This window comes from Nannochloropsis gaditana (genome assembly GCF_000240725.1).
Source record: "Nannochloropsis gaditana CCMP526 unplaced genomic scaffold scaffold420, whole genome shotgun sequence".
Lineage (NCBI taxonomy): Eukaryota > Eustigmatophyceae > Eustigmatales > Monodopsidaceae > Microchloropsis > Microchloropsis gaditana.
In genome coordinates, this window is record NW_005803533.1 from 1,906 (window position 1) to 26,397 (window position 24,492).

The 24,492-nt window shown below is 55.7% G+C and overlaps 3 protein-coding genes across 3 annotated transcripts; 2 read left to right on the forward strand and 1 right to left on the reverse strand.

Moving 5' to 3' along the window:
- Positions 1-4,350: 4,350 nt before the first annotated feature.
- DYNC1H (dynein heavy chain 1, cytosolic) lies at positions 4,351-20,612 on the forward strand (the record flags this gene model as incomplete). The annotated part of the gene is made up of 6 exons (XM_005854679.1): positions 4,351-12,627; positions 13,699-13,878; positions 14,133-14,150; positions 14,482-14,667; positions 14,857-15,718; positions 15,856-20,612. 6 exons carry the CDS (start codon positions 4,351-4,353, stop codon positions 20,610-20,612), a joined length of 14,280 nt encoding a protein of 4,759 aa, XP_005854741.1.
- A 1,057-nt stretch (positions 20,613-21,669) lies between these two features.
- NGA_0380400 (endoglucanase e) lies at positions 21,670-22,569 on the forward strand (the record flags this gene model as incomplete). The annotated part of the gene is made up of 1 exon (XM_005854680.1): positions 21,670-22,569. The coding sequence occupies one exon, from the start codon at positions 21,670-21,672 to the stop codon at positions 22,567-22,569; it is 900 nt and encodes a 299-aa protein (XP_005854742.1).
- A 637-nt stretch (positions 22,570-23,206) lies between these two features.
- On the reverse strand, positions 23,207-24,396 carry NGA_0169420 (rna binding protein; the record flags this gene model as incomplete). The annotated part of the gene is made up of 2 exons (XM_005854678.1): positions 23,207-23,358; positions 23,640-24,396. 2 exons carry the CDS (start codon positions 24,394-24,396, stop codon positions 23,207-23,209), a joined length of 909 nt encoding a protein of 302 aa, XP_005854740.1.
- Between the last annotated feature and the right edge of the window lie 96 nt (positions 24,397-24,492).

Sequence of the window (24,492 nt, forward strand, 5' to 3'; positions counted from 1 at the left end):
CGCGACCCCGATACGTTTCCTGTTCAAAGTCACGCCGTTTTCTAGGGACAATGCCTCAAAATCACAGAGATCGACGGGCAACGTGGTCCCATCGATACCCCACACGCTCATGGCGTTTCGCACGACCCGACTGCTGCTTTCTCTCTCCACTCCGGCCTGTTTGGCCGCCCTCCAATTCACCATCGAGAGCCCGGCGCCCAAATCCACAATTGCGGGCACGGGAGGACTGGCTCCCGGCGGCGTCAGGAATAAATTCACAAAATAAATGCCTGACATGGGGTCCTGTCGCATGTTCACGCCTCGGGCCAGCAGGCTGGGGCTGGGCGTTTCCAAAACGAGGCCCAAGTCCCCGCTGCCACTCGTCCTATCCCGCACGTCGTAGGGGTAAACCGTCAAGGACTGGCTCGCCCAGTCAAAATCCACAAGGCCAAAATACCGCATCCACACCACCCCCAACAACCCGTCTACACCGGGAGGCAAGACTCCCTCATTACCCATCACCAACGCGTCCATGTTCACCATACCTCCCCCTTCCCCTGCCCTCCCCCGCTCGGTCGGTGAGAGCAGGGAGACCTCTTCCAGCATGACCCGCGGAGCCGCTCCCCCCCCCGTAGCCGTTACGCCCTCTATCCGTTGCCCGCCGGCCAATTCCCGGACGTTCAAACGGCTCCGGGTCCGCTCGGTGATGATGGTCGGCGTCGCCCCCGAATCGATCAAGAACTCATATTTCTCATTCTTGATCCACAGGTCCACACACACGTAGCTTTTCGGCCCCGGCCCTGCTTGTCCCCCCCCCGGTAAGGTGGAAGGCGGCGTTTTCTGCCGAAATTTAACCCGGGCCGTGTACAGTGGTGGCGCTTCTCGGCCTCCCTGGCCCTCTGTCCGCTTCTCTGACGTGCCTTCTCTCCGTTCCGGCGAATGGGTCCGGTGGTGGAGAAGAAGGGCAACGAGCTCCTCCTTGTCCACGATGCCGGCCGTGCTGACACCTAGGCTCCCGAGCTCCGCCTTGATCACGGAGGCTCGGAGCTTTCGGATTTCCTCGAGGGAAGAAGAGGAGGAGGATGGGGAGGTGGAGGACGGGGAGGAGGAACGGCAGAGGGCGGTGAAGGGGAAGGGAGGAGGACAAAGAGACTGGGAGCGGGTTTGGGGGTTGAAGGCAGGGAAGGGAGTGCAGGACAGGGAGGAGGAGGAAGGGGCCGGGGGAAGGAAGGCGTGGGCGACGGTCGAGAGGAGGGAGAGAAGGAGGAGGTTCCCGAAGAGGCGGAAGGCAGGTGAGGGCTCGAGCGATGCCATGATCCGGAGGCCGGGAGAGGAAGGAGTGCCGGTCGATGGGCAAGGAGGGAGGGGCGGGGAGGGGGTATGTGGACCCGCACATGACGGCGTGGGGTGGACGGCCATGCTCCTTCTGGCCGGACCGGGGCTGACCCTGTGATCGAGCGGGGGGGATTTTGGAACGTGAGCCCAAGAGCGGCGTCGATTTCCCGGAGAGCGTTTCCAGGCCAATCAACGAACAGGCATTACATCCCTTACTGCGGACACTTGGTTGGACGCTCGGACAAGCATGAGCGTGCCAAAAGCAGGGAGGGGCTCCCGGGACGCCGTCGTTCCCATTCACATCAATCATTGCCCTCCCTGAGGAAGGAAGGGAGTATGGGGCAGAGGGAAGAAAGACAGGAGGGACGCTCTATCCCCACCCTGTCCTAGGCGGGGGGAGACAGAGGTCTACTTTTCCATTCCCTTTGCTTCCCCTCCTGCCCCCGCGTCTGGCCTAGATCTGTTCCCTTGCAACACCTTCCGTCCAGTACCCTCCTTCCTGCCTCCCTTCCCCTTGTCATCCTCGGCCATGAGTCGCCAGCATCACCATGCCAAGCGGCCCGACTTGACAATCACCGTCCGGCCACGACACTGCTTCCTCTTTCCAAACAGTGACGCCCCGTGGCCCCCACTTCAAAGGCTATCTTTGCTCTTTGGCCGCGTGCACGGTGCGGTTCGTTCTGCTTCCTGGGCCTACTCCTCTGGCACAATTTCTATCTCTTTACCCTTTCTTTTCCCCGCTACCGGGTCCCCCATCCCCGCCTGACTTGAGTTTGAAAACTTCGTCCATCCCCCTCAGTTGCTTGTCGATTGATCGACCGCTGCTCTTCTCTGCTCACAATGCGTTCAATGATCTCGCCAGTCCCTCTCACCAAGCGGACTCGGCCAGTGTCCTCGTCGTACACCTCCCGGACAAGGGCCTGTTGCTCTTGGTAGGCTTGAAAAGACATAGGTGCCATGGCTTCACGGCGAGGAGCTGAAGAAGTAGGAATTGTGGAAGTCGTTGAGGGTGAAGGTGGTGGAAGGGAGGTGCTGGCCATCGTGCGTTGAGCGGGCTGGGATACGTCCTCCTTGTCATGTGTTTGTGGTTTTTGGGGCTCCTTAGACTTGCGCTTGCCTTTCATCGCTTTTTTCTGCTTCTTCTTGTGCGTATGTTTCTTTTTTTCGTGCTTTTGTTTCCTTTTACGGTGATTTTTTTCATCTTCCTCCCCCCCTGAGGAAGACGAGGAGGAGGAAGAGGAGGAAGAGGAGGAAGAGTAATCACGGCGTCGTTTTTTGTCTCTCTTCCCCATTTGCAATTGAAGCTTTAGACGAAAACGTGCCGATTTCCTGTGTATGTTCAGGCGGATATTGAACGCGTATGCCATGGGCAATCAGTTCGATGCACAGGAGGTTGTCAATAGCTCAATGGGGGGTCTCCCAGTACATTACCGACTGATTACCAATTCACACTTGGTGATCTCTATCATGAAAAACACGTCTCCGATAAGGACCAGGAGTAGCATGCACCATGGTGCTTATGGAGGGAGAGTATTGTGAACGCCTTGGTCACGCTCGTCACGTCATTTCCACCAAGCGCTGGCTGAGCTGGGGATGGACTGTGACGTCACGATCCATGTAATGACCATCATGGCAAACAAGAAAATTAAGAAAGGCACTTCAAATGAATAGAAATGCCACAGCATGACGCGCATTTAGATAAAGCTGAAAAAGGCTGGCGAAAAATTGAAATTATCTCGCTGATTATATATATTCTTTCCCGGATGTCCAATTCTTGTCATCACCTCAAGACACCTTTCCACCCAAATCCCCCCCAAATCCTTCATTTGACGTTTCATTTTTTCTAATGAATCTCTCAGTTATCCCCTATCCTTCTCATCACCAATTTCAGTCAAAATTTAAAGCTCGAGTGCGGAGGAAAATGGACATTTAGGGGAAGAAAAGCTATGAAATGGCGGGCGAGGGCGCTTATGGAGGACTGGATAAGGAAGAGGAAGGCATGCCCGCCGCGCAAAATTTGTTTTTAAAGTTGCTTTTTGTCACAGCATCAGTCAACGTTGATCCTTCGGTATAATTTGCACACGGTGCCGTGGAGGTCCGACCAGAGTCGAGTGTTTAAATCGAGGATGAGATCTATGTGCGCATGGATGCCTGTCGCCACCATGGATGCAGGAGGACTTCCTCTTACAGACAGCGGAAGACCCAGTGGAGCCCTCTCCTCAAACGTATTCAGCGTATTTCGTCCCTTGGGATTGCGTTATCAGGATTATCCTCATGAAACGGTTGAAGGAGACCATGTGCCCCTTCCAAGGCACCGCATATTTCGCTTGTTTCCCACAAATTCCCTCATAACATCGTACTCGACGACTCTCGACAAGAGAATGTATTTCATTTTCTCTTAAACCTGTTACTGTGCACATGCATGTTTGGTCGTGACTGGCTTCTGTCACATGACATCTTTCCCTTCATTATTGCTATGTTCCATCAGTCCTTCGTGCTGTATCCTGTATCAGTGCGTCAACGCAAGCCTCTCTCATGATAAAGCCGCACATTGTCTCCCAATCCAGCATGTATCCTTCTCCTGTGCAACATGACGTCGTTTGGTGGTCCTCGGCCTTGTGCACAAGGTTTCCATGTATATAGCCATGGCAGGCAGAACAGGCAGTGCCAGATTTTCCAACCCTCCCCAAAGCCTCCTCTTCCCCCCCTTCCCGAAATTCTTTACATTTCCGCCGCACGACACACGCCTCGTGCTTTCCGTCTACATCCAGCCCCCACAGTCTTAATATTCAGCCTTGGTCGGAGCCGGGCAGGTTTTGGGTGAACCGTGAGCGATTTTTGCCGCGTACTTTAAGGCACGCTTTAGTCGCTGCAGGGCCGTCGCCAAGTTGTCATGCTGTCAAATCACTCGCTTTCGCCCGCCTTTCCATTTTTAACCCCCATTCCATAACCCCCAACCCTTACATGTAGACACTCTTACGGTCGCCATCAGAAAAGGACATTAGCTGGGCTGACAGCTTTTTCAAGCGACCAATCATGAGTCACGGCGGCAGAAGGCATGTGGATGAGGACTTCAGCATTGCTCTACCACCTCCTGAGGAGCCTCACGAGACGAGCGTACACAGCGCGAACCCGCCTTCATTTAGCTCGCCTGCCATAGATAGTGTAGCTCTCCATTTTCGAGATTATATTGGAGCAACCGCAGCGCGACTGTTGTTCGAGCTTCCTGAACCCGAGCCCACCATGATGAAGGTGCTGGACGGTCCCGAAGCGAAAGACACGATTTCTAAATTTGTAGGAGACGCACGGGTGCCTGCACTTTACTTCATGGTGCGCCCGAGACTGGATTCGAAGCAGAGGCGACGATATGCTTTGTCGCTGGATTTTGACGTCGGGAATGAGAGTGCTTTGCCAGAGACATGCTCCGCTTCCCCTCCTTCGTCCCCTTCCTCCCCCTCATCTCCCAGTCCCTCTCCCCTGGTTGGGGGCATGGTCTTGGCCTTCATCAAGCGGAACGCAGGGGCTTTGCAAGACAACGTCCCGCTTAGCACACAGCTTCAAATCATCACTTTGAACGGTGGGGGGCCGGCACCGAATCGTACAAGTCGCGGGGGAGGGGAAGGCGGTGAGAGGGCGAGTCTCTCCTCGGACTCCACCGCGCATGCCACCTTTGCACTCTTGCAGCAGTACACCCGCTATTCCTTTACGCCTTTAGTCAAGTCTTTGGCGGTCGAGGCCAGAATCCAGCAGGAGCGGGAGCAACAGCGATTAGTGGAGGGGAAGGAGGGTGCAGCAGGGCAAGGGCCTCCCCAGAGAGGCCACGGTTCGCTGAACAGGATAGTACAGGCCCGACCGGCCCAGACAGACGAAGGGGGCATGGAGCATGCGGAGAAGGTGACGAGTAAAAGCCTCCGGAGCTTGCAGAGGAAACTAGTGGAGCTGGACCTGGCCTTGGGGCAATGCCAGACGGCCACGGAGATCCCGGGCGCCGAGTTGATACCCCACCCCGCCATCCAGCGGGCGCTGCAGGAAGCGAACACACTGGGGCCCGGGGGGAAATGCGACGGGGAGCTGGACGTCTCTCGCCTGGACCTGGAGGAGGTGGGATTGCCCGAGTACCTCCTCCGCGACGACACTTTTTTGAACCAGCTTCAAAGCACGGTGAATGCCTGGGTGGTGGACATTCAGCACGTGACACGCTTGGCCTCCCAGACCGCATTTCCGGGGTCGGCGGCGGCGGAGATGGGCTTTTGGGCTTCGATGGAGGAGGCTCTGCGCCGGATCCAGGAGCAGCTGGTGTGTCCAGGCGTGCAACTGACGGTCTTGGTCTTGAAACAAGCCCGGCGCATGATCCCAATAGCGTCCTTGGAAAACAATACGGGCATGGCTTCCGCCCAGAAGGTGGTGGAGGACGTGATGGGCTTCATGCGAGACCTTCCCTTGCAGGGACTGGTGGCTGCGGCCTCCTACGCGCAGCTCGGGGCGGCCCTTGAGGGCCTTTTCCATCACATGGGCAAGCTAAAGACCTGCCGGTACTACGACGTGGAACGGGCCGGTAAGTTGTACGAGGCTATCTCCGAGGTATTTGCGGCGCAGTTGTCGTCCGTCGTGGCGGCGCAGCAGGGGGCGGCGAAATTGTTGGGAGCCCCCGGGAGCGAGGAGGAGCACAAGAGGGTGGAGCACGTCCTTGCATGCTGGAAGAGAGGGGCTCGCAAATTCGAAGAAATGTACCTGGAGCTCCTGAAGAAGAGAGTTCGGGGAGGAGCCTCGGGAAAGGCGGGCAGCGGGATGGGAGGGCGCGTGCAGGGGTTGCAAGAAAGTGAGGACCTGGTCAAGCTGCAAGAGCGCTTGGGCGAGGTGGCCAAATTCCGGGGGGACCACGCCCGGTTTTCACGGGTCCTAGACCAGGTCTTGGGGGGAGAAGATGCAATGCAAGCAGGAAAATTAGACGACAGGGAGGAAGAGGTAGGCCTGGAGACGCGACGCGACGTGGCCGCCGCGTACGCGCGGGTATTGAGCTTGGGGGTTGGGGTCCTGGACTTGACTGTGGAGGGCTTGCATGCCTGGCGGTCGGCGCTGGAGGCGTACAACCACCAGATCGGGAACCTCGAAAGCCGTATTTTGCGCCTCTTGTGCACGCGCTTGGAAACAAGCGCCTCGGCCGAGGACATGTTCCGCGTTTTTGCCCGCTTCCACCCCCTGGTGAATCGACCCCGGATCCGGGCTGCGATTGCTCAGTACCAAGCCATGTTGATCGCCCACGTCCGAGATGCAGTGCAGAAGCTCCAGGAGACCTTCACGGCGCGTTATGAAGGCTCAGAGGCCCAAGTGTTGGCCACGTTGCGGGACGTGCCGCCCGTTGCGGGCAAGATCCTGTGGGCGCGTCTGTTAGAACGACAGCTGCTTGTGCTGATGGCCAGGTTGGAAGAGGTCCTGGGAGAGGGGTGGGAGAAACACGTGGATGGGAAGCAATTGAAGGAGGTTTGTGAGGAGCTGATACGAAAGCTGAATGCCGAGCCACTGTTCGCGGCTTGGGTGCGAGAGACGCATGATGACGTCATCGCGCGTGGTACCAAACAGCGACACGTGCAGCAGCACCAGGAGGAGGAACAGCAAGTACTTGTCGTACACAGGAACAGGGACGGAGTGCCATTTTTGCGGGTCAATTATGACGAGCAAACGGTGGTCCTTTTTAAGGAAGTTCGACATATGCAGTGGCTAGGCTTCCGCATCCCCGCGGCCATCCGCATCATCGCAGAGAAAGCGGCGGAACGTTACCCGTACGCTATGGCCCTGCAAGCGAGCCTTCAAGCATTCGAACAGACGTTGAAGCGTCTATCTTACCAATCGAAAGGGAAAAGAGGGACTGTAAGGGAGGGAAACGGCAAGGAGAAAGGCGGGTTTGAGCACCTCCCCGGGGTGGAACTGGAGGCACTCTTGGACGGACACCTGAAGGCAGTACGAGAGACATTGAATGAGACTTTCCCCCCTGAGAAAGGCAAGGAGAAAGCTGATAGAACATCGTCTTCTATTTGGCCAGCCGCGATTCGTTGGGATACGATCCCTCCGGCTTTATCCGCCCATTTGCTCTCCGTTCCATCCTCGCACGAGGATACCCCCTATCCGCAGGGCGCCGCACCCCATGCCTTTGGAAAATGGGTGACTGGACTCTCCGAACGCGTCTTTTTATTGCAGGAGAAAACGGAGGACCTTCTCGCCTTTCTTCAGGCCTTAGACAGCGATCTACATGAGCTTCAGGCCTGCCCCTACGCCTTTGCATCCTTCCGTCGGCTACTCAATCATGTCCAGCACATCATAGACAACATGAATATGGCAGGGTACGCCCACATGGAGGATTTCGTCCAACGGGTCGAGAGGGTGGTGATTGGCATTTTGACTCTCCGGTTGCAGCACGCGCTTGAGGCATGGGTGGCTACATTCCAGGACAACAGCGAGGAAAGTAGGAAAAGAGGTGTCAGACAAGAGCAGCTCCAGCAAGCTGGTGAGACATGCAACTTTTCTTGTTCCATGGCCCTTCAACCGTCCTTCACAGGCGTCCTGAAAGATCACCAACACCAACGAGCGCCGTGCCGACCGGTAAAACAGATCGAAAAGGAACAAGTTCGCGTGCATCACCGTGACACATCAAGCCAAATCTCCGAATCAACCTCTCCTATTCGTATTCAACCCCAGCTTCATCCTGATGGCAAAAATGCAAGCAGCAGACATGCTTCACAATCTCGTGTCCCGTTCTTTCCTGTCCATCCTCCTCTAATCCACAAGATCTCGCTGCAAAACCAAACACTCTACCTGTCTCCCCCTCTTCAACTAGCAACGACGACTTACATCAACCACCTCCATCAGCTTATCGGTGTGGTTGGTCGACTTTCTCGGCTGGAGCCTTCTCGCTTTGACTTCCTGGAAGGCGGACAGGGAGGAGTGATGTCACCTAGCAGAGGCCGAGGAGAGAGAGGAGGCCGGGCAAGGAGGGATAATGTCGGTGCGGAGAGCAAAACGTTCGCAACCATTCCGCGCCTGGTACCTCCCATGCTCTTGAAAAAGGCATATGAATGTGTGCAGACACTAGTCAGACAAGCGGAGGAGTATGTTGAGGAATGGCTTCGATACCAAGCCTTGTGGGACATGACGCCGGAGCGTGTGTACAGCTTTCTGGAGGGACGGAAGAAAGCGGAGGTGGGAAAAGGGGGTCACGCACACCCCACCACTGCGGAAGACCTGCACGCCTGGATTCGTCTGCTCGCGGAGATGAAAAATGCAAGGGCCAGCATCGCCATGTCCCCAATATCCCGCCGGTGCTTCGGGCCGTCTCTGGTCATCGACTACGGACTGGTACAAGGCCAGGTCAACCTCAAGTACGACGCATGGCAGAAACACTTCCAGGCACGTTTTGGCCTCCTCCTTGCCGAGGCTTGTCGAGCCACCCATGCCCAAATAAAGGAGGATAAATCCCGATTGGAGGCTGTGGCCTTAATGAGGGGTCGGGAAGGGCTGAAGAGCGCGCAAGAAACCAGGACCGGGGGGGATGGAAGCGAGAAACTGTTGGCAGATGTTGTCTTCGTGGCGAACGGGCAATCGACCGGGCCTAGATTTGCTCGGATGGTAACTGCTTTGGAGGCAGGCGAACGTACCCTCCGCCGACAACGTTATACATTCCCATCCGATTGGCTCCAGGTGTCAGTGCTTCTGGGAACGTTGGGTGATTTCAACCAGATTTTGGATCGACGGAGACACGCCCTGGAAGCCCATCTTCCTGCCCTTCAGCATAAAGTCAGACTAGAATCTGAGACGCTGTCCGCGCGGATCGAAGCGCTCATGGAGGAGTGGGAACGCGAGAAACCTGCCGCGGAAATGACGTCCCCCGAGATGGCGATCACGGTGTTGAAGAAATTCGAAAACGCGTTGGCCAACGCCCGTTTGGAGCACGTGCGACTCGATGCCGCCAAGGAAGCGCTAGGATTGGATAAGGAAGGTGTTGTGCAGGAGGGCTTCGGCGATGGGGAACTTGGCAACATCAGTGCCCCCACCACCAACATCCGTGGCGGCGTTCACCGGCGGGGTATGGACCCCCTTGTATCACTCGAGAAGGAAATTTATGACCTGCACGATGTGTGGGAAAGTCTGCAACCCATTTACGCGACCATCCAAGCTCACATCGATACGCCCTGGTCCGCAGTCCAGCCTCGCCATTTGCGGAATTCCTTGGACACCATTCAGGAAAGTCTCCGGGCGCTGCCCAACAGGGTACGCCAGTACGAGGCGTGTACGCATCTTCAGGGGAGAGTCAAAAAATACAAGTCCCTCTTCCCCCTTGTTTCCGACCTGAAAACGGAAGCGCTCAAAGAACGACACTGGCGGAAGCTGCTTAAGAAGTTGGAAGACCCTTCGCTGTCCTCCTCCGGCCTTTCCCCCGCAATGTCCTTGCCAGCTTTTTCGGGGGGTCCCTTCGAGCACCTCACCCTTGGCTACCTGTGGTCCGTTCTGGACCCCGCCCTCCACCGGCATTTGGTCACGGAAGCTCTTTCCTCTGCACAAGGAGAAATGGCGCTGGAAATTTTCCTGAAGCAGGTGCGTGAAACTTGGGAATCATGGGAAGTGGAGCTGTCGAACAACTTGTACAGAGGCCGGATCCGTCTAATTCGTGGGTGGGACGCTGTCTTCGCGCGCTTGGAAGACCATTTGGGTGCCTTGGCTGCGATCAAATCGTCCCCTTACTACGAAGCCGTCCCGGAATTCCAACAAGCGGCAAGTGCCTGGGAAGAGAAGCTCTGTCGACTCAAGTCCTTGTTCGACGTCTGGATCGCCGTCCAGAAGAAGTGGGTGTACTTGGAGGGTATCTTCCTAGGCGGGGCCTCTGCGGACATTAAAAATCAATTACCCAGTGAGCACGCCCGCTTCAAGGCATTGGACATGGATTTCGTCGGTCTCCTGCGACGGGTGGCGGCCGCGCCGCAGCTTTTGGGCATATTGAAGATCGAACAGATCCAACCCCAGCTGGAACGCCACGAATCGACCCTCGCCAAGATCCAGAAAGCCCTGGGGAGCTACCTGAAACGTGAACGCGCTGCGTTTCCTCGTTTTTGTTTCGTGGGCGACGACGACTTATTGGAGATCGTTGGCAATGCATCCGACCCTCACCGAGTGACGCAACATTTGTCCAAGATGTTCGCGTCCATAGCGCAAGTTCGCTTGGAAGAAGTGGAAAAAGGCGAAGACCAACAAGAGCGAAGGAATGACTCACAGGTCATGATCACGACCATGATTAGCAAGGAAGGTGAAGAGGTAGGCCTCCGCGAACCAGTAGTCTTTGCTCCCGCAAAGACCGCGGTCCGCGACTGGCTGCAAGCCCTCGAAAGCGAGATGCGCGAGACGCTTTCGCACCTACTCGCCGACGCGATCAAAGACGTCGATGGCAAAGACGAACAAGAGGAGGGATTTGTCTCATGGGTAGAGTCTTACCCGACGCAGGTGGTATTGCTTGCTGTACAGGTTACCTGGACCAGATCGGTCGAGGCAGCGCTCATGAAAGGGAAAGTTTCCTCTGCCTCTTCTGCCCTTGAAGCTGCCACAGCTTTAAAAGACGGTCCTTTAGCCAGCCTTTCGACACGCCTTCTGGCCAGTGTACAGTATGTTCTGGCGGCGAACGTGCACCCACAGAAGCGGAAGAAATTCGAACATCTCATCACGGAGCTGGTCCACCAACGTGATGTCATCCGCAGACTCGTCTCTTCCTCTACTGCCTCACCCGAGGCTTACGCATGGTTGCAGTATCTCCGATATTATTGGGATCCTCCAAAGAGACTTGTACAAAACGGCGGTGACCATAAAGCTGCGAGCGCACAAGGAAAGGGAAATTTGCACGTCCAGATAGCCAACGCCGATTTCGAATACGGCTTCGAGTACCTGGGGATGGCAGAGCGCTTAGTCGAGACTCCCCTTACCCACAAGTGTTACTTGACACTCTCTCAAGCTCTTCTTCACAAGATGGGTGGCAATCCCTTTGGACCTGCGGGCACGGGGAAAACAGAAAGCGTCAAAGCTTTGGGCGCCGCTATCGGTAGATTTGTCCTGGTCTTCAATTGCGATGAGCGCTTTGATTTCTCAGCGATGGGTCGTTTGCTTGCCGGCTTGTGCCAAGTCGGAGCCTGGGGCTGTTTCGATGAGTTCAATCGATTGGAAGAACGGATCTTATCCGCCGTTTCCCAGCAAATTATGACCATCCAGCGAGCATTGGCATCGGGAACATCTTCTATCGACCTTTTAAAAGGAGGGGAAGGTGGTGGAGGGGACGCGATTTCCCTCCATCAGAATGTTGGGGTCTTCATTACCATGAACCCTGGCTACGCGGGCCGCTCGCATTTGCCCGATAATTTGAAAGCGCTTTTCAGGTCCATCGCCATGACTGCCCCCGACAATGGGATGATTGCTGAGGTCATGCTCTTCGCACAGGGACTGGAAACCGCGGAAAAGCTTGCCAAAAAAGTAGTCATGCTATTTCAATTATGTGGCGAGCAGTTTTCCAAACAAGTTCATTATGACTTCGGATTGAGGGCCTTGAAGACCGTCTTGGTCGGGGCCGGGGGCTTGAAAAGGAAGATGTTGGGAAGCGCAGGGATATTTCAAGAGAGAGGCATGCAGGACATTGAAGCCAGGGTGCTCATTGAGAGTGCATGTACTACGGTCTTACCGAAATTGGTCGGTGAGGATGTAGCGATGTTTAAGGACTTGTTGCGATGCGTCTTTCCCACAGGTGAAAAGCCGGGAGGACAAGGAGGCTGGATAGGAAATATTGACCCAGATAGTGGGGTCTTCCGGAAGGCGGTCGTGCACGTTTGCAAAGGAAGGGGGCTCATTCCGGGACAGGGCTTCATGGAGAAAGTGTTGCAACTTCGAGGTGTCTTGGCGCTGCGACACGGAGTTATGTTGGTCGGCTCCACGGGTTCGGGCAAGACAAGTGCCTGGCAAGTCCTTCTGGAAGCGGAGGCTCTCGTGGGGGAGGGACACGGAGCAGCAAAGGGGAGAAAAGGGGAGGCGTATGTGATCGAGCCGAAAGCACTGAGTAAGGAAGAACTGTTTGGGGTGCTGGACAAGACCACTCTGGAATGGAAGGACGGCGTCTTCACCTCCCTCATCCGTCAAATCCTTGAAAACGCTCGGGGCGAGCAGGAGAAGTCACATTGGGTAGTTTTCGACGGGGATGTGGACCCCGAGTGGGCCGAAAACTTGAATTCTGTTTTAGATGATAACAGGCTTTTGACCTTGCCCAACGGGGAGCGCTTGGAGCTTCCTCCTCACGTACGGATATTGCTGGAAGTAGATTCGTTGGGTTATGCCACACCGGCGACGGTTTCACGGTGCGGCATGGTGTGGTTTGCGGAGGGGAACGTCACAGAAACAATGCTGATCAAAGCACACATGGAGCGACTGAAAAGAAACAGCTGTAACAGTCCATCTGGAGAGCCACTCTCGATGATCGCGCCCTTACTACCGACCTGGACAGCGGAAGAAGGGATGGACGTCGAGGAACGGGATCAAGCAGTAGATGTCCTGAGCTCTCGGGTTTCGCCTGTCCAATCCCTTTTCGTGCAGACCATCGAACCATGGGTACTGGGAAAGACGCAGGAAGAAGGACAGAAAATGGTAGACGCAGGGGAGGGGCTAGTCTACGCTGCATTGCATTTTTCGCTAGAAGAGGCTGCAGCTGGGAACCACGTGATGGTCACGGAACGAGGACGACTACTGGAGACATTCTTTTCTTTGCTAAAGCGTGGGATAGCGCTGGCTGTCGAATACGATGAGGAGGCTCATCCAGAGGCCACAAGGGAAAGTAGCACCAAGAAAGGAATAGGAATCATGCTTGAAGAGCACATAGAGGCATTCGCGCTTAGATACCTGTTATTTGCAGCGCTCTGGGGCTTGGGAAGTTCATTGGGGGAAGACAAACGCGAAGCGTTATCAGCCCTGCTTCTACGATACAGTCCGTGGCCCTTACCAGCAGGGTGCTCTTCGTTGCTGGCCTTACAGGTGCGGGTTCAGGACGGGGAGTGGATAGAGTGGGCTGCCTCTGTCCCTCGCTTAGTTTTGGATGCCCGTAGTGTCCTGCGTTCAGACCTGGTCATTCCCACGACTGATACTCTCCGGCACACGGACATTATACGGGCGTGGCTGTCTTCTCGGCAACCGCTGCTCTTGTGTGGACCGCCCGGGTCAGGGAAAAGCATTACTCTCATGTCCACACTGCAATCGATGCCGAATGTAACCTTAGCTGCCTTGAATTTCTCTTCTGGAACCGGACCGGAGCTGTTGATGAAAACTTTTGCCCAACATTGTGAATACGTTCAAAGCCCTCGAGGCGTGGTACTTCAGCCCACTGCTGCCTTGGGTGGGCAAGCGAGGGGGACACGGGCGGATTCACGCTGGTTGGTCATTTTCTGCGACGAGATCAATTTACCGGAAAGAGATCGTTATGGGACGCAGCGGGTCATTGCCCTCCTTAGGCAGTGTGTGGAACAAGGTGGCTTTTGGCGTACACAGGATAATGCCTGGGTAAGCTTGAATCGGATCCAGTTTGTCGGGGCTTGCAACCCACCGACAGACGCGGGGCGGGTCCCCTTGTCTCTGCGTTTCCTGCGGCACGCACCTGTCCTTTTGGTGGACTCGCCTTCTCCTCCATCTCTCCGGCAAATCTATCGGACCTACACGAATGCAATTTTACGCCGTCAGCCTTCCTTGGCTGGCTTTGTCGACCCTGTCACGGACGCCATGCTGGACTTGTACTTCATGAATCAACGAAAATTCAGACCAGACGTGAAGCCGCAGTATGTGTATTCCCCGCGAGAGTTGTCTCGGTGGGTGCGTGCTTTGCACGAGGCTTTAGGAGGGGGAGAGGATGGAGAGATTGGTGCAGACGGGTCGGTGGCGGGAGGCGAATTAGTCAGAATATGGGCACACGAGGGACTGAGATTGTTCTGTGACCGTTTGGTCACGGAAGAGGAGCAACAATGGTGCCACACAGCAGTAGATGAGGTAGCCACAAGACATTTTCCGACCTGGACCGACGGAAAAAGGGAGAAATTGGGGGAGAAAGCAACCGGTGCGGCACTGGCCCGGCCCATCTTGTACAGCAAATGGATATCGAAACGATACCAGTCCGTGGGGAAGGAAGACTTGAAGGCTTTCGTGGCGGCCAGGTTGAAGACATTCTACGAAGAGGAGCTGGACGTTCCCCTGGTTATCTTCGACGACGTTTTGGAGCATGTGCTGAGGATCGATCGGGTCCTCCGTCAGTCTATGGGCCATATGCTCCTGGTGGGAGAGAGTGGCGTGGGGAAAACTGTACTGTCGCGATTTGTGGCCTGGTTAAATGGACTCAGCATTTTTCAGGTGAGCAAGTAGGGGAAAAGCACCATCACGTTGGCTGCAGAGGACCCACACTTCTTACGCCACACACCATACTTTCCTTCTTCTCGCGGCTGACGTCAATCTCACCCAACCCTTCCGTGCTAAAAAAAAAACATTTCTCAGGTCAAAGCCTCCTACCAATACACCCTCGATCGTTTTGACGAGGACTTGCGCTTCGTCCTGAAACGTGCCGGAACTGGCGGAGAAAAAATCTGCTTTATATTTGACGAAAGCAATGCGCTCTCTTCGGCCTTCTTGGAACGAATGAATGCCCTGCTTGCCTCGGGAGAAGTCCCGGGTCTATTCGAAGGGGAAGAGTACCAGTCTCTGATCGCGTCATATAGAGCTATGTCAGAGGTGGGGGGGAACAGCCAGGGGGTCGGAGGCTCTGGAAAGAACGTGTACGGCCATGGCTTGCTGGGAAGTTCACCAACCGAGGGAGGAGGGCGGGGGACAGCAGGGGACGAAGAATCAGAGGAAGAGCTTTATCGACGTTTCGTCCGAAACGTGCAGCGAAATTTGCACGTAATCTTCACGATGAACCCTTCTGGACAAGAGGAGGAGGTCTTCGCCTCCCGGTCGTCCACGTCTCCGGCTTTGTTCAACCGATGTGTCATCGATTGGTTTGGGACGTGGTCCTCGCGGGCCCTCGCGGAGGTGGCTCACGCGTTCACCTTGTCCTTGGACTTGGGCGGCGGGGAGGTAGCCTTGACAAAGGCTTGCGACGGCCAGAAAGGAAAGGCAGAGGCGCTGATGGAGGTCGTGGAGTTCTTGTACGACTCGGAAAACGATGCGAGGAAAGAAGAGGACATCCCAAGCATCCCGCCCGAAGACTCCGCGTGTGTCTCGGCGAAAAACCCCGGGGGTGTGGAGCCACAGCCCACAGTCCACCATACCGTCGTTGCCGCACTTGTTGCGACGCACCGGACGGCCAAGCAGGTGATCGAACACGTGCAAAAGGCGGAAAGGGGGGGCAGGTCACGCGGTAAGGGCCGTCGCAATTTTTGAGCCCGCGAGATTTTTTGGATCTGATTCGTAATTTTGTGTCGGTGATGGGTGAGAAGCGATCCCGTTTGGAGGATCAACAATTACATATCAATATGGGACTGGAAAAATTCGCAGCTACCCAAAAAGATGTGAAAGATCGCCAGGCCGCCCTTGCACGCAAGAAAATAGAATTGAGCCGGAAGGACGCGATGGCCAACCAAAAGCTGAGACAAATGGTGGAGGACCAAAACGAAGCCGAAAGAAAGAAAGCTTCGGCGGACCAGGTGGCACAAGAGTTATCGCGACAAAACGAGACGATTGCTGGGCGACGGAAGGAGGTAGAAAATGAGTTGGCGGAGGCAGAGCCGGCATTGTTAGGCGCTCAAAAAGCAGTCAATTCGATCAAAAAAGCACATTTAGATGAAGTACGAGTCTTAGCCCGACCTCCCAACCCTGTCCGTCTAACGCTGGAAGCCGTTTTGATCTTACTGGGGGAGGAGAAACGGGACTGGAATGACGTGCGCAAGGTCATCCGTAGGGATGATTTTATTGCCACAGTCGTGAACTTCGACCCGGAGGGCATTACACCGAAGCAGGTTAAGGATCTTCAAGACCTCTACCTGGGCTTAGAAGAATTCGAATACGATGCTGTCCAGCGGGCAAGTACGGCCTGTGGACCTCTCAACAAGTGGGTTGTATCCCTTCTGAACTATTCCGCCATTCTCCGACGTGTTCAGCCCTTGCGTGAAGAGGTGGCTGCATTGCAAATGGAGAGCGAAAAGCTCCAAGACCGGCAAACCAAAATTGAGGGTGAGATCACGCTCCTAGAAAATTCTATCGCGCTATACAAAGCCGAATATGCCCAGGCCATTCGGGATATTGAGGGCATCAAAGGCGAGATGGACGTGGTGGCCAACAAAGTCAAACGTGCCGAAGCTCTGCTAGCCAGCTTTGCCAGTGAAAAAGAACGCTGGCATGCCTCTTCTGCTTCGTTTCAACGACAACTTTCTTCCCTTGCTGGAGACGCCTTACTCTCAGCAGCCTTCCTCACATACGCGGGCATCTTCGACTACAAATATCGACAGAGGCTATTGGCGGAATGGGCTTCAATTTTAAGTGCCCTTCGACTTTCGTACCGACCTGACCTCTCTCTTACTGATTATCTCGCACATCCCACGCAACAACTGGCTTGGGCCAGCCATGGGCTGCCTAATGATCAACTGTGTCTTGAAAATGCCATCATCCTAGAACGGGCTCAGCATCGCTATCCGCTTGTCATTGATCCCTCCGGCCAAGCAACAAAATTTCTTCTGCAGAAATTTGCGTCTCGCAAAGTGCAGACTACGTCCTTTGCAGACGGTGCTTTCCTCAAAGTATTGGCAAGTGCTGTTCGCTTCGGGACGCCTTTGTTGATCCAAGATGTAGAGGAACGCATCGATCCTTTGCTCAACCCTGTTCTCAACAAGGAATTTCAGAGGACTGGGGGTCGGACCCTTTTGCGTCTCGGGAACGAGGATATAGACTTTTCACCGCAGTTTTTTGTCGTCCTCATCACTCGCAATTCCTCTGCACGCTTTCCCCCTGACCTATGCTCACGTGTTTCACTGGTCAACTTCACCGATACTCCGGCCTCCCTCTGTTCCCAGGCTCTGTCCCGCATTCTTCGGGCGGAACGCCCCGATGTAGACAAGCGGCGAACAGAAATCTTGCGCTTGCAAGGGGAACAGAACGTGCGCCTCCGAGAATTGGAGGAGGGGCTCTTGACGGAGATCTCCGCCGCGGAATGTAACATTCTGGACGACGACCGCGTCCTGAAAGCCTTGGAGGAATTAAAAGCGGAGGCGGCGGATTTGGAGAAGGATGTCGCCTCTACAACAGCTGTAATGGATGAGCTCAAATATGTTTCGGACGTCTACGAACCGTTCGCCCTCGCAGTAACACAAGTATTCTTTGTCATGGAACGCTTGGCTTCAGTCCACTTCCTGTACCAATATCCCACTCAATATCTTCTATCCATCCTTGACAACGTCCTTGCGAGGTCTCCCCCCGATGAACTGGTGCGGAAGAAAGGCAAAGATCAAGGAACTCAAGAGCGGATCAAAGACTTAGAGCTCTCTTTCTTTGCTGAAGTCTGCCGACGTGTGAGCAAGGGTCTCCTTCAGGAAGATCAGCTTGCCTTTGCCCTACGCTTGACCTTAATCCATTTGCAGGGTGCGGGTCAAGATAGGGAAGGTAGGGCGAATGTTCATGGAAAGGAAGAGCGACTGGACTCCCTTATGCCTACGGAAGAGGAGTTGGAGTGTTTATACAAGGGGCCGTTCTCCGCCGCCTCGAGCGGGCTTGTAAATTTCACAAGGAGGGAAGCACTTGAAGGCGCAGAGGAGGACGAGTACCTCATTCCCGGGATCCGAATCGACATCACGCAAGCGAAAGAGCTTCGAGCGCTGTCCTTGCTGCCCTCCTTTGCGTTCCTCCTGCCGGCCGTGTCCAGGGACGGGCCTTCCTGGGTGGCTTTCATGACCTCCCCCCGCCCGGAAAACGAGGTACCTGATTTCGACGTGGCGCTGCCTGTGTCCACAACCTCTACTGACGGCCACGCGAAGGACATGCTTGCCTCCATGCCTGGTGTTCAAAACACAAGCACCCTTCCTGCCACCCGGCGCGCTTTCCTTCACCTACTTCTCCTGAAAGCCCTGCGCCCCGATCGCCTCATGTTCGTGATGGAGACCTACGTGTCCTCTGTCCTCGGTGAGGATTTCCCATGGCGAGGACTTTTCGATCTAGCCGAGGTGGTCCGGGAGCAGAGCACGGCAGCGCGACCTATCCTTCTCTCTGCCGAAGCCGGTTTCGACGCCTCGAGGACGGTGGACTCTTTGGCGGAGGCGGAGGGGGGAAAGGGCCTCCGTTCCGTCGCCATGGGGTCTGTCGAAGGGTACGCATTGGCCGACCGATACATCGCAGCCGGTGCCCAGCGAGGGACATGGGTTTTGCTGCGAAATATCCACCTCTGTCCCCACTGGCTTGAAAAACTGGAGAGGAGGCTGCACAACCTCTCGCAACCCCACCCGTCCTTCCGTCTTTTCTTGACCTCGGAAATTCATCCGGGCCTCCCGTCCTCCCTCCTTCGTCTCAGTGATGTGATGGTGCTGGAGGCACCGACAGGCGTGAAATCCCACGTCCTTCGTCTCCTCTATGAGATACCTGCCCCCAGGCTGGACTCTGGATGTGTGGAAAAGGCCCGTCTTTTCTTCCTGGTGGCATGGTTGCACGCAATCTTACAAGAACGTCTTCGTTACCTCCCTTGGGGTTGGTCACGCAAGTACGAGTTTACTCAGGCCGACGCCTTGGCTGCGTTGGATGTGGTGGAGGATTGGATAGAGCGGGAGGGAGGGAGGGACCGAAAGCAACCAAGCAAGGACTGGCATATCTCGCCCGAGGACATTCCATGGGCCGCGATCCAAAGCCTGTTGGGGCAAAGCGTCTACGGTGGGAAGGTGGAAAACATCGTCGACCAAGCCGTCCTGGAAAGTTTCATTTCCGATTTCTTCCGCCCCGCATGTTTCGACATGGATTTCCCGTTGGTATCGGATCTCACAGTGTCCTTGCCGGAGGGTGATGCTGCACGGAAGGGGCGGGTGGAAGGGAGGGAGGGACGTCGGGCGGACTACATGGCTTGGCTAGAAGATCTACCGAGCCAAAATTCAACGACATGGCTGGGTTTGGCTGCCTCAGTTGAGGCGGATTTATCCACCGCGGTCGGGGCACGCATTGCGAGGAAAGTTGGAGATTTGTGGGAGGATGTGGTCAGGGATGTGGTGGATCCTGAGGAGTGCCTGGAAGAGAAGAAAGGAGTGGCGGAGGCACGAATGGGACAGAAAGCCTCCTTGTCAAAAGCCCTCCTCCAACGATCTCAAGAATGGTTGGCGCGGATCCAGTCGTTGGTACCGGGCATCAAACCTGGTGTCTTGACCCCTACCCCGACACCGAGCCCCTATCCTCTCGCGGCTATCTCCTCCGCCGCCCCTTCAAGTGATGATTCACACACGGACGATCCGCTACGACAGTGCCTGCGCCGAAACATGGAAGTGGGCAAGGAGATGATACTGCGAGTCCAAGAAGATTTGAATGCGACGTGTAGGTACCTGGAGCAAACTCTCGGCGACTGCCACAATCAAGAGAGGACGCAAGATCCAGATGCACGAAAGAGCCGCGCAAAGGTAGAAGCCACAGTGACTGCCTTGTCATTGGATGAGATTCCGGGGCCATGGAGGGCCTTACACCCACGAGGGGCCGTGGACCGAGGTGTAGGAGCGTGGATCACTGACAGCATACAAAGAGTGGAACATGGGTTAGCCCTACTCTCCAAGCTGGAGAAGGAAAGGAATAGGAAGGAGAACATATCATCGGCGCTGGGAGGTGTTTGGCTGGGCGCTCTATACAATCCGGAGGCCTTCGTGACAGCCACCCGGCAGGTTGTTGCCACACAGATGTGTTGCTCCCTGGAAGAGCTCGATCTAGCGGTGGAGATCAAAACTCCGGATAGCAATACTGAACAAAGAGGGAGAGACAATGCATTTGCGGTCGTCAATTTAACGCTGGAGGGGGCTGATTTGGAAGAAGGCCAGCTCTCCTTGTCATCCGGGGCGATTCGAAGCCAATTGCCCCTCGCATGGCTGTTGTGGCACAAAGTAGGGCCACAAGAGAGGGAGACTAGGAGACTCGATGGAAAGGCCGACAAGGATGATGCTCCCTTGGTGCTACCGCTGTACCTGGATGAGAGTAGGGCTACCCTTATAGCTCGAATGACCGTGGCACAGCGAGAGAAAGACCTGCGACAAACAGCGGCTCAGTGGGCTCAAAGAGGCGTCGCTTTGGTCGCGTCGAGGCGTTGAGTGGAATGAAAAGGAAGTCTAAGGAAATACAAATATCCTTTCCTTAAAAATGACAATGTCAAATGTGCGATCAACATCGAAGATTGTGCGAAGTGAAGCAAATGATGCCAAAAAGGTTAAAGTAACGTACAGTGAAAGACCTTTCTGAGCATACGCAGCTCATCGCGTAAGCTTTTCCTGACTTTGGAGGGTTGAAAGCTGATTTTTATTTACCAATTAAGCAGTCTGGAACGTCAATAGACCAAGAAGTATGCGAAGGACTTTAACTATGGCATCACTTTACGGCATTTCTTCAACACCCATCTCGCAATTCACAACGTAGATAAAGTATTATATCTTTTGAGACCGATCTTAGTGTTCGGAGAAATATACGTGTTCAAAATTACTTAATAGCAACAATACAGATCCCCCCCTTTTTGCTGATACCGTGTAAATGTAAAATTTGACCGAAGGTAAGAAGGCCTCCAAAAAATAACCTCCCGCCCCCCCCTTCCTCCGCGACGCGACCGCAAGGAACAGCGTCCACCCTGGCCCCTGCCTCTGTCCTCAACCTACACACGGTTAACTTCAAGGTCAACTCCATGCTACAGGTGTCATGGCGAATGTGGATTTGAAACCTGCATGGCTATCCTTCATGCTTTTTGTTTTTGTCATGTCCAATTTTGTCCGAGATGCCTGGGCAATCACTTCTCGCATGGGCACGGTACCCTCCTTCCAAAAGCAACAAGACCTACCCTCCTTCTACACAGCAACCGATGATGACATTAATTGGAGCGGCCGCGTACTACGGAATGAAGAATACATGCGTGTCGTATTTGACTGGCCCGGCGTGACAGCTTCGTTTCAGGTGGATGAAAATGCCACAGCTGTGACGGTGATGGTGGACGACTCCTCCCTTGTAGGGACGCGTTTTGCGGTCTTTTACGACTCACCAACAGCGCGACATCGAAAATTGAGAGAATTCAGGACGTTGAGAGGCGTATTCAGCTACACATTAGCCGACGTCGGCATACTCGGGGCACAAGGATTGAGATTTGAGCCCAACGTAACCATCTCCATGGTCCACACGCAGGAAGCTCAATTCCTCTCGAACAACGCCGCTGTTAACAACGTGACGGTCCTAGGCTTTGGCACGGATGGCTTTCTTAGCCGCCCCAGCCCGTCGACGCGCCGGCTCGAGTTCATCGGTGACAGTATAACTGCCGGATACGGGGCGGACGGCTTGGCGCCTTGCGTGGGGAGTGTGGAGACGAACAACTACGTGTTGACATGGGCCCATGCCCTTTGCCAAAGCCTGGACGCGGAGTGTTTTGTGGAGGCGTACTCAGGCGTCGGGGTGTACGCGAGCTATCCCCATCCTGGCACCGTGGAAGTGACGATGCCGGAGCGGTTTGCAGACACGTTGGCGAGTGCCCATCAGTTGAAAAATATGACCACGGGAGGGTTGAGCCCTGGCTTCCGCTGGAAGGTAGACGCCAGCACCTTTCGTCCAGACGCCTTGATTTTCAATCTGGGAACGAACGATTTTTGCTGCGGGCGGGGAGAAAATTCGACTTTTGTGGAGGCTTACGCGGCTGCCTATTATCAATTTGTGTCCAAAGTCTTGGAGTTTTACGCGGTTCCTGCAGGGACACGGGCCAAAGACCTGCCCATCAGGCCTTCCTCGCCAAAGGGACCCGCACGCGCCGGGGACGAGCCGGCGGAGGCTCCCTTGGGAGCCGCCCCTGCCCCTGTGGTGTTCCTGGGAGTGGGGCCCATGAGCGCCCGCTATCAGGGGGCTACTCGGGGAGTGGTCGAGCGCTTGACCCGTCGAGGAGTCCGCGCCATTTTGTTGGACTTGATGCTGGATCCTACGGTGCTCATGGGAGGGTGCTTGGGTCATCCCACGGGGGCTGTGCACGCGGCAGTGGCAGAGAAGGCCTTTCCGGTGGTGGAGGCCACAATGGGATGGAAGTAGCTAGATAGCGTGGATGGAAGCGCATGTACCATAGGCAGACGGACGGGCGACCTGCGAATCGATTGGAAAAATAAGGGAAATGGTGGGGCTCGGGGGTTGTAAGATGGAGTGATGTAGGGTGGGGAAAGGGGTGGTGGTGTCTTTTACGACAAAGGAAAGTCGGCGACGGGGCGAAAACCTCATGTTTCATGGGAGATGAAGGCCTGAACGTCAGGTAGGAGGTAGCACCGCGGAGATGTAGGCAGTGTACAGTGGCTGTAGTACGTCCTCATGCCCCGTATATTCTCTGCGATTGCCTGTGCCATTTGGCGGATTTCTGCAAGCTTCAAAATGAGACACGGAACGCAAAAGGAAGATGGATCGACCTCATCGATCCATCTTCCACAACCACAGACCTCCGCCTATTCCGTCTCTTCTTTTCCCCTGTGCCCTGCCCTTGTCTGCCAACACCGGAGAGCTCTACTCCTACTGGCACCGGCCGGGTCTTCCCACGCCCTCCCGTCGCACTCCTACTGCAAGGAAAAGCACACGACACGTCCGTATTTTTCCAGAATTAACGGTTTCCCGCCGCGTGTCCGCCAACCCCCCACGACACTTCACTCACTCCTTACCCAGGGTCCACCAAACACCAACTTACTCAATAGCGTCCATATCCCCCGGCGTACCCGCCTCCACTTGAGCCGTACCCGCCTCCACTTGAGCCGTACCCGCCCTGGTAATAGCTCCCACTGCTCTGCTGGTAGTCACCGCCATACCCGCCATATCCCGACGAGCCCCCGTACGAAGACCCTCCGTAAGACGCTTGGCCATACCCTCCCCCCCCACCCGATCCATATGTCGAGCCGGAGTATCCCCCCCCACCGTAGCCACCTGCAGGCCTCCCGCCCGAATACGAGCCTCCCCCTCCCCCCCCATACCCTCCCCCGGCCCCACCCCCCGGGACCGGGGCCGTGGGGGGCACGCCACCCGTTTTTTCCAGCTCGATCAACTGCAACACTTCCTCCTTACTCGCCGCCGTGACCTCGATCGGTCGATCTCGACCCCCCCCCCGGGCATATAGTCTCGGTTACGGCTCATGGCCTGCTGGCAGTCGTCCAAGGACCCAAACTCGGCGTAAGCCTCCCCCGTGGCCCTCCCCGAGGAGTCGCGACAGATGTAGAGCCCAATCACCTGCAAGCCGGCGAAAAACCGAAAGAGCTCTTCCTCCGTCACTGTGGAAGGAACACCGCGGAGCCGCGCGCAGGTCATGGGCGTGTTCGCGTACACCGGGCACCCGCCATGGGCCTGCCCCACGATGGGCGAATGTACCGTGGAAGTATAGACGTCACCCTTCGAAGCCAGATACAAGTCGATCCAACGGTTGTTCATCGTCTGCTTGTTCAAGGCTTCTCGGGCCGCGACTGCGTCCTCAGGCGTCTCGAAGATCACGTAGGCCTCCCCCGTTGGCCGTCCGTCCGCGCCCATGGTGATGAATACCCCGTGAGGCGCCACGCGGTAGGAGCCGAACCAGGTGGCAACGTCGGGGACGGTGGTTTGGAAGGGCAGCCCCCGCATTTTCAACACTCCTGCATAGCCCACGTCATCCTTGGCGCCCAGCGTCACGGCCGCCGCGCCCACGCGAGAGAACAGCTCCCCCGGGTGGGACTCGAAGATGTCCAGCCAGCGCGAGCCCATTTTTTGCTTGTCTTGCATTAGCGCCTGGCGCACTGCCTCTTGACTGTGCAGCACCACAAAGGCCTCCCCGCTCGAGCGTCCGTCCATGCGATGAACGAAAAAAATCCCATTGGCCGTCGGGCCCACCGAGGCGAAGAAATGCTGCAGGTCCATCCGCGTGCAGTCGAAGGGCAGGCCACGCACGCGAATCACATGGGAGATACCCCCAATGCTCACCCCTTTGGGCCCTGGTCGGATCCCCCCCCCTCC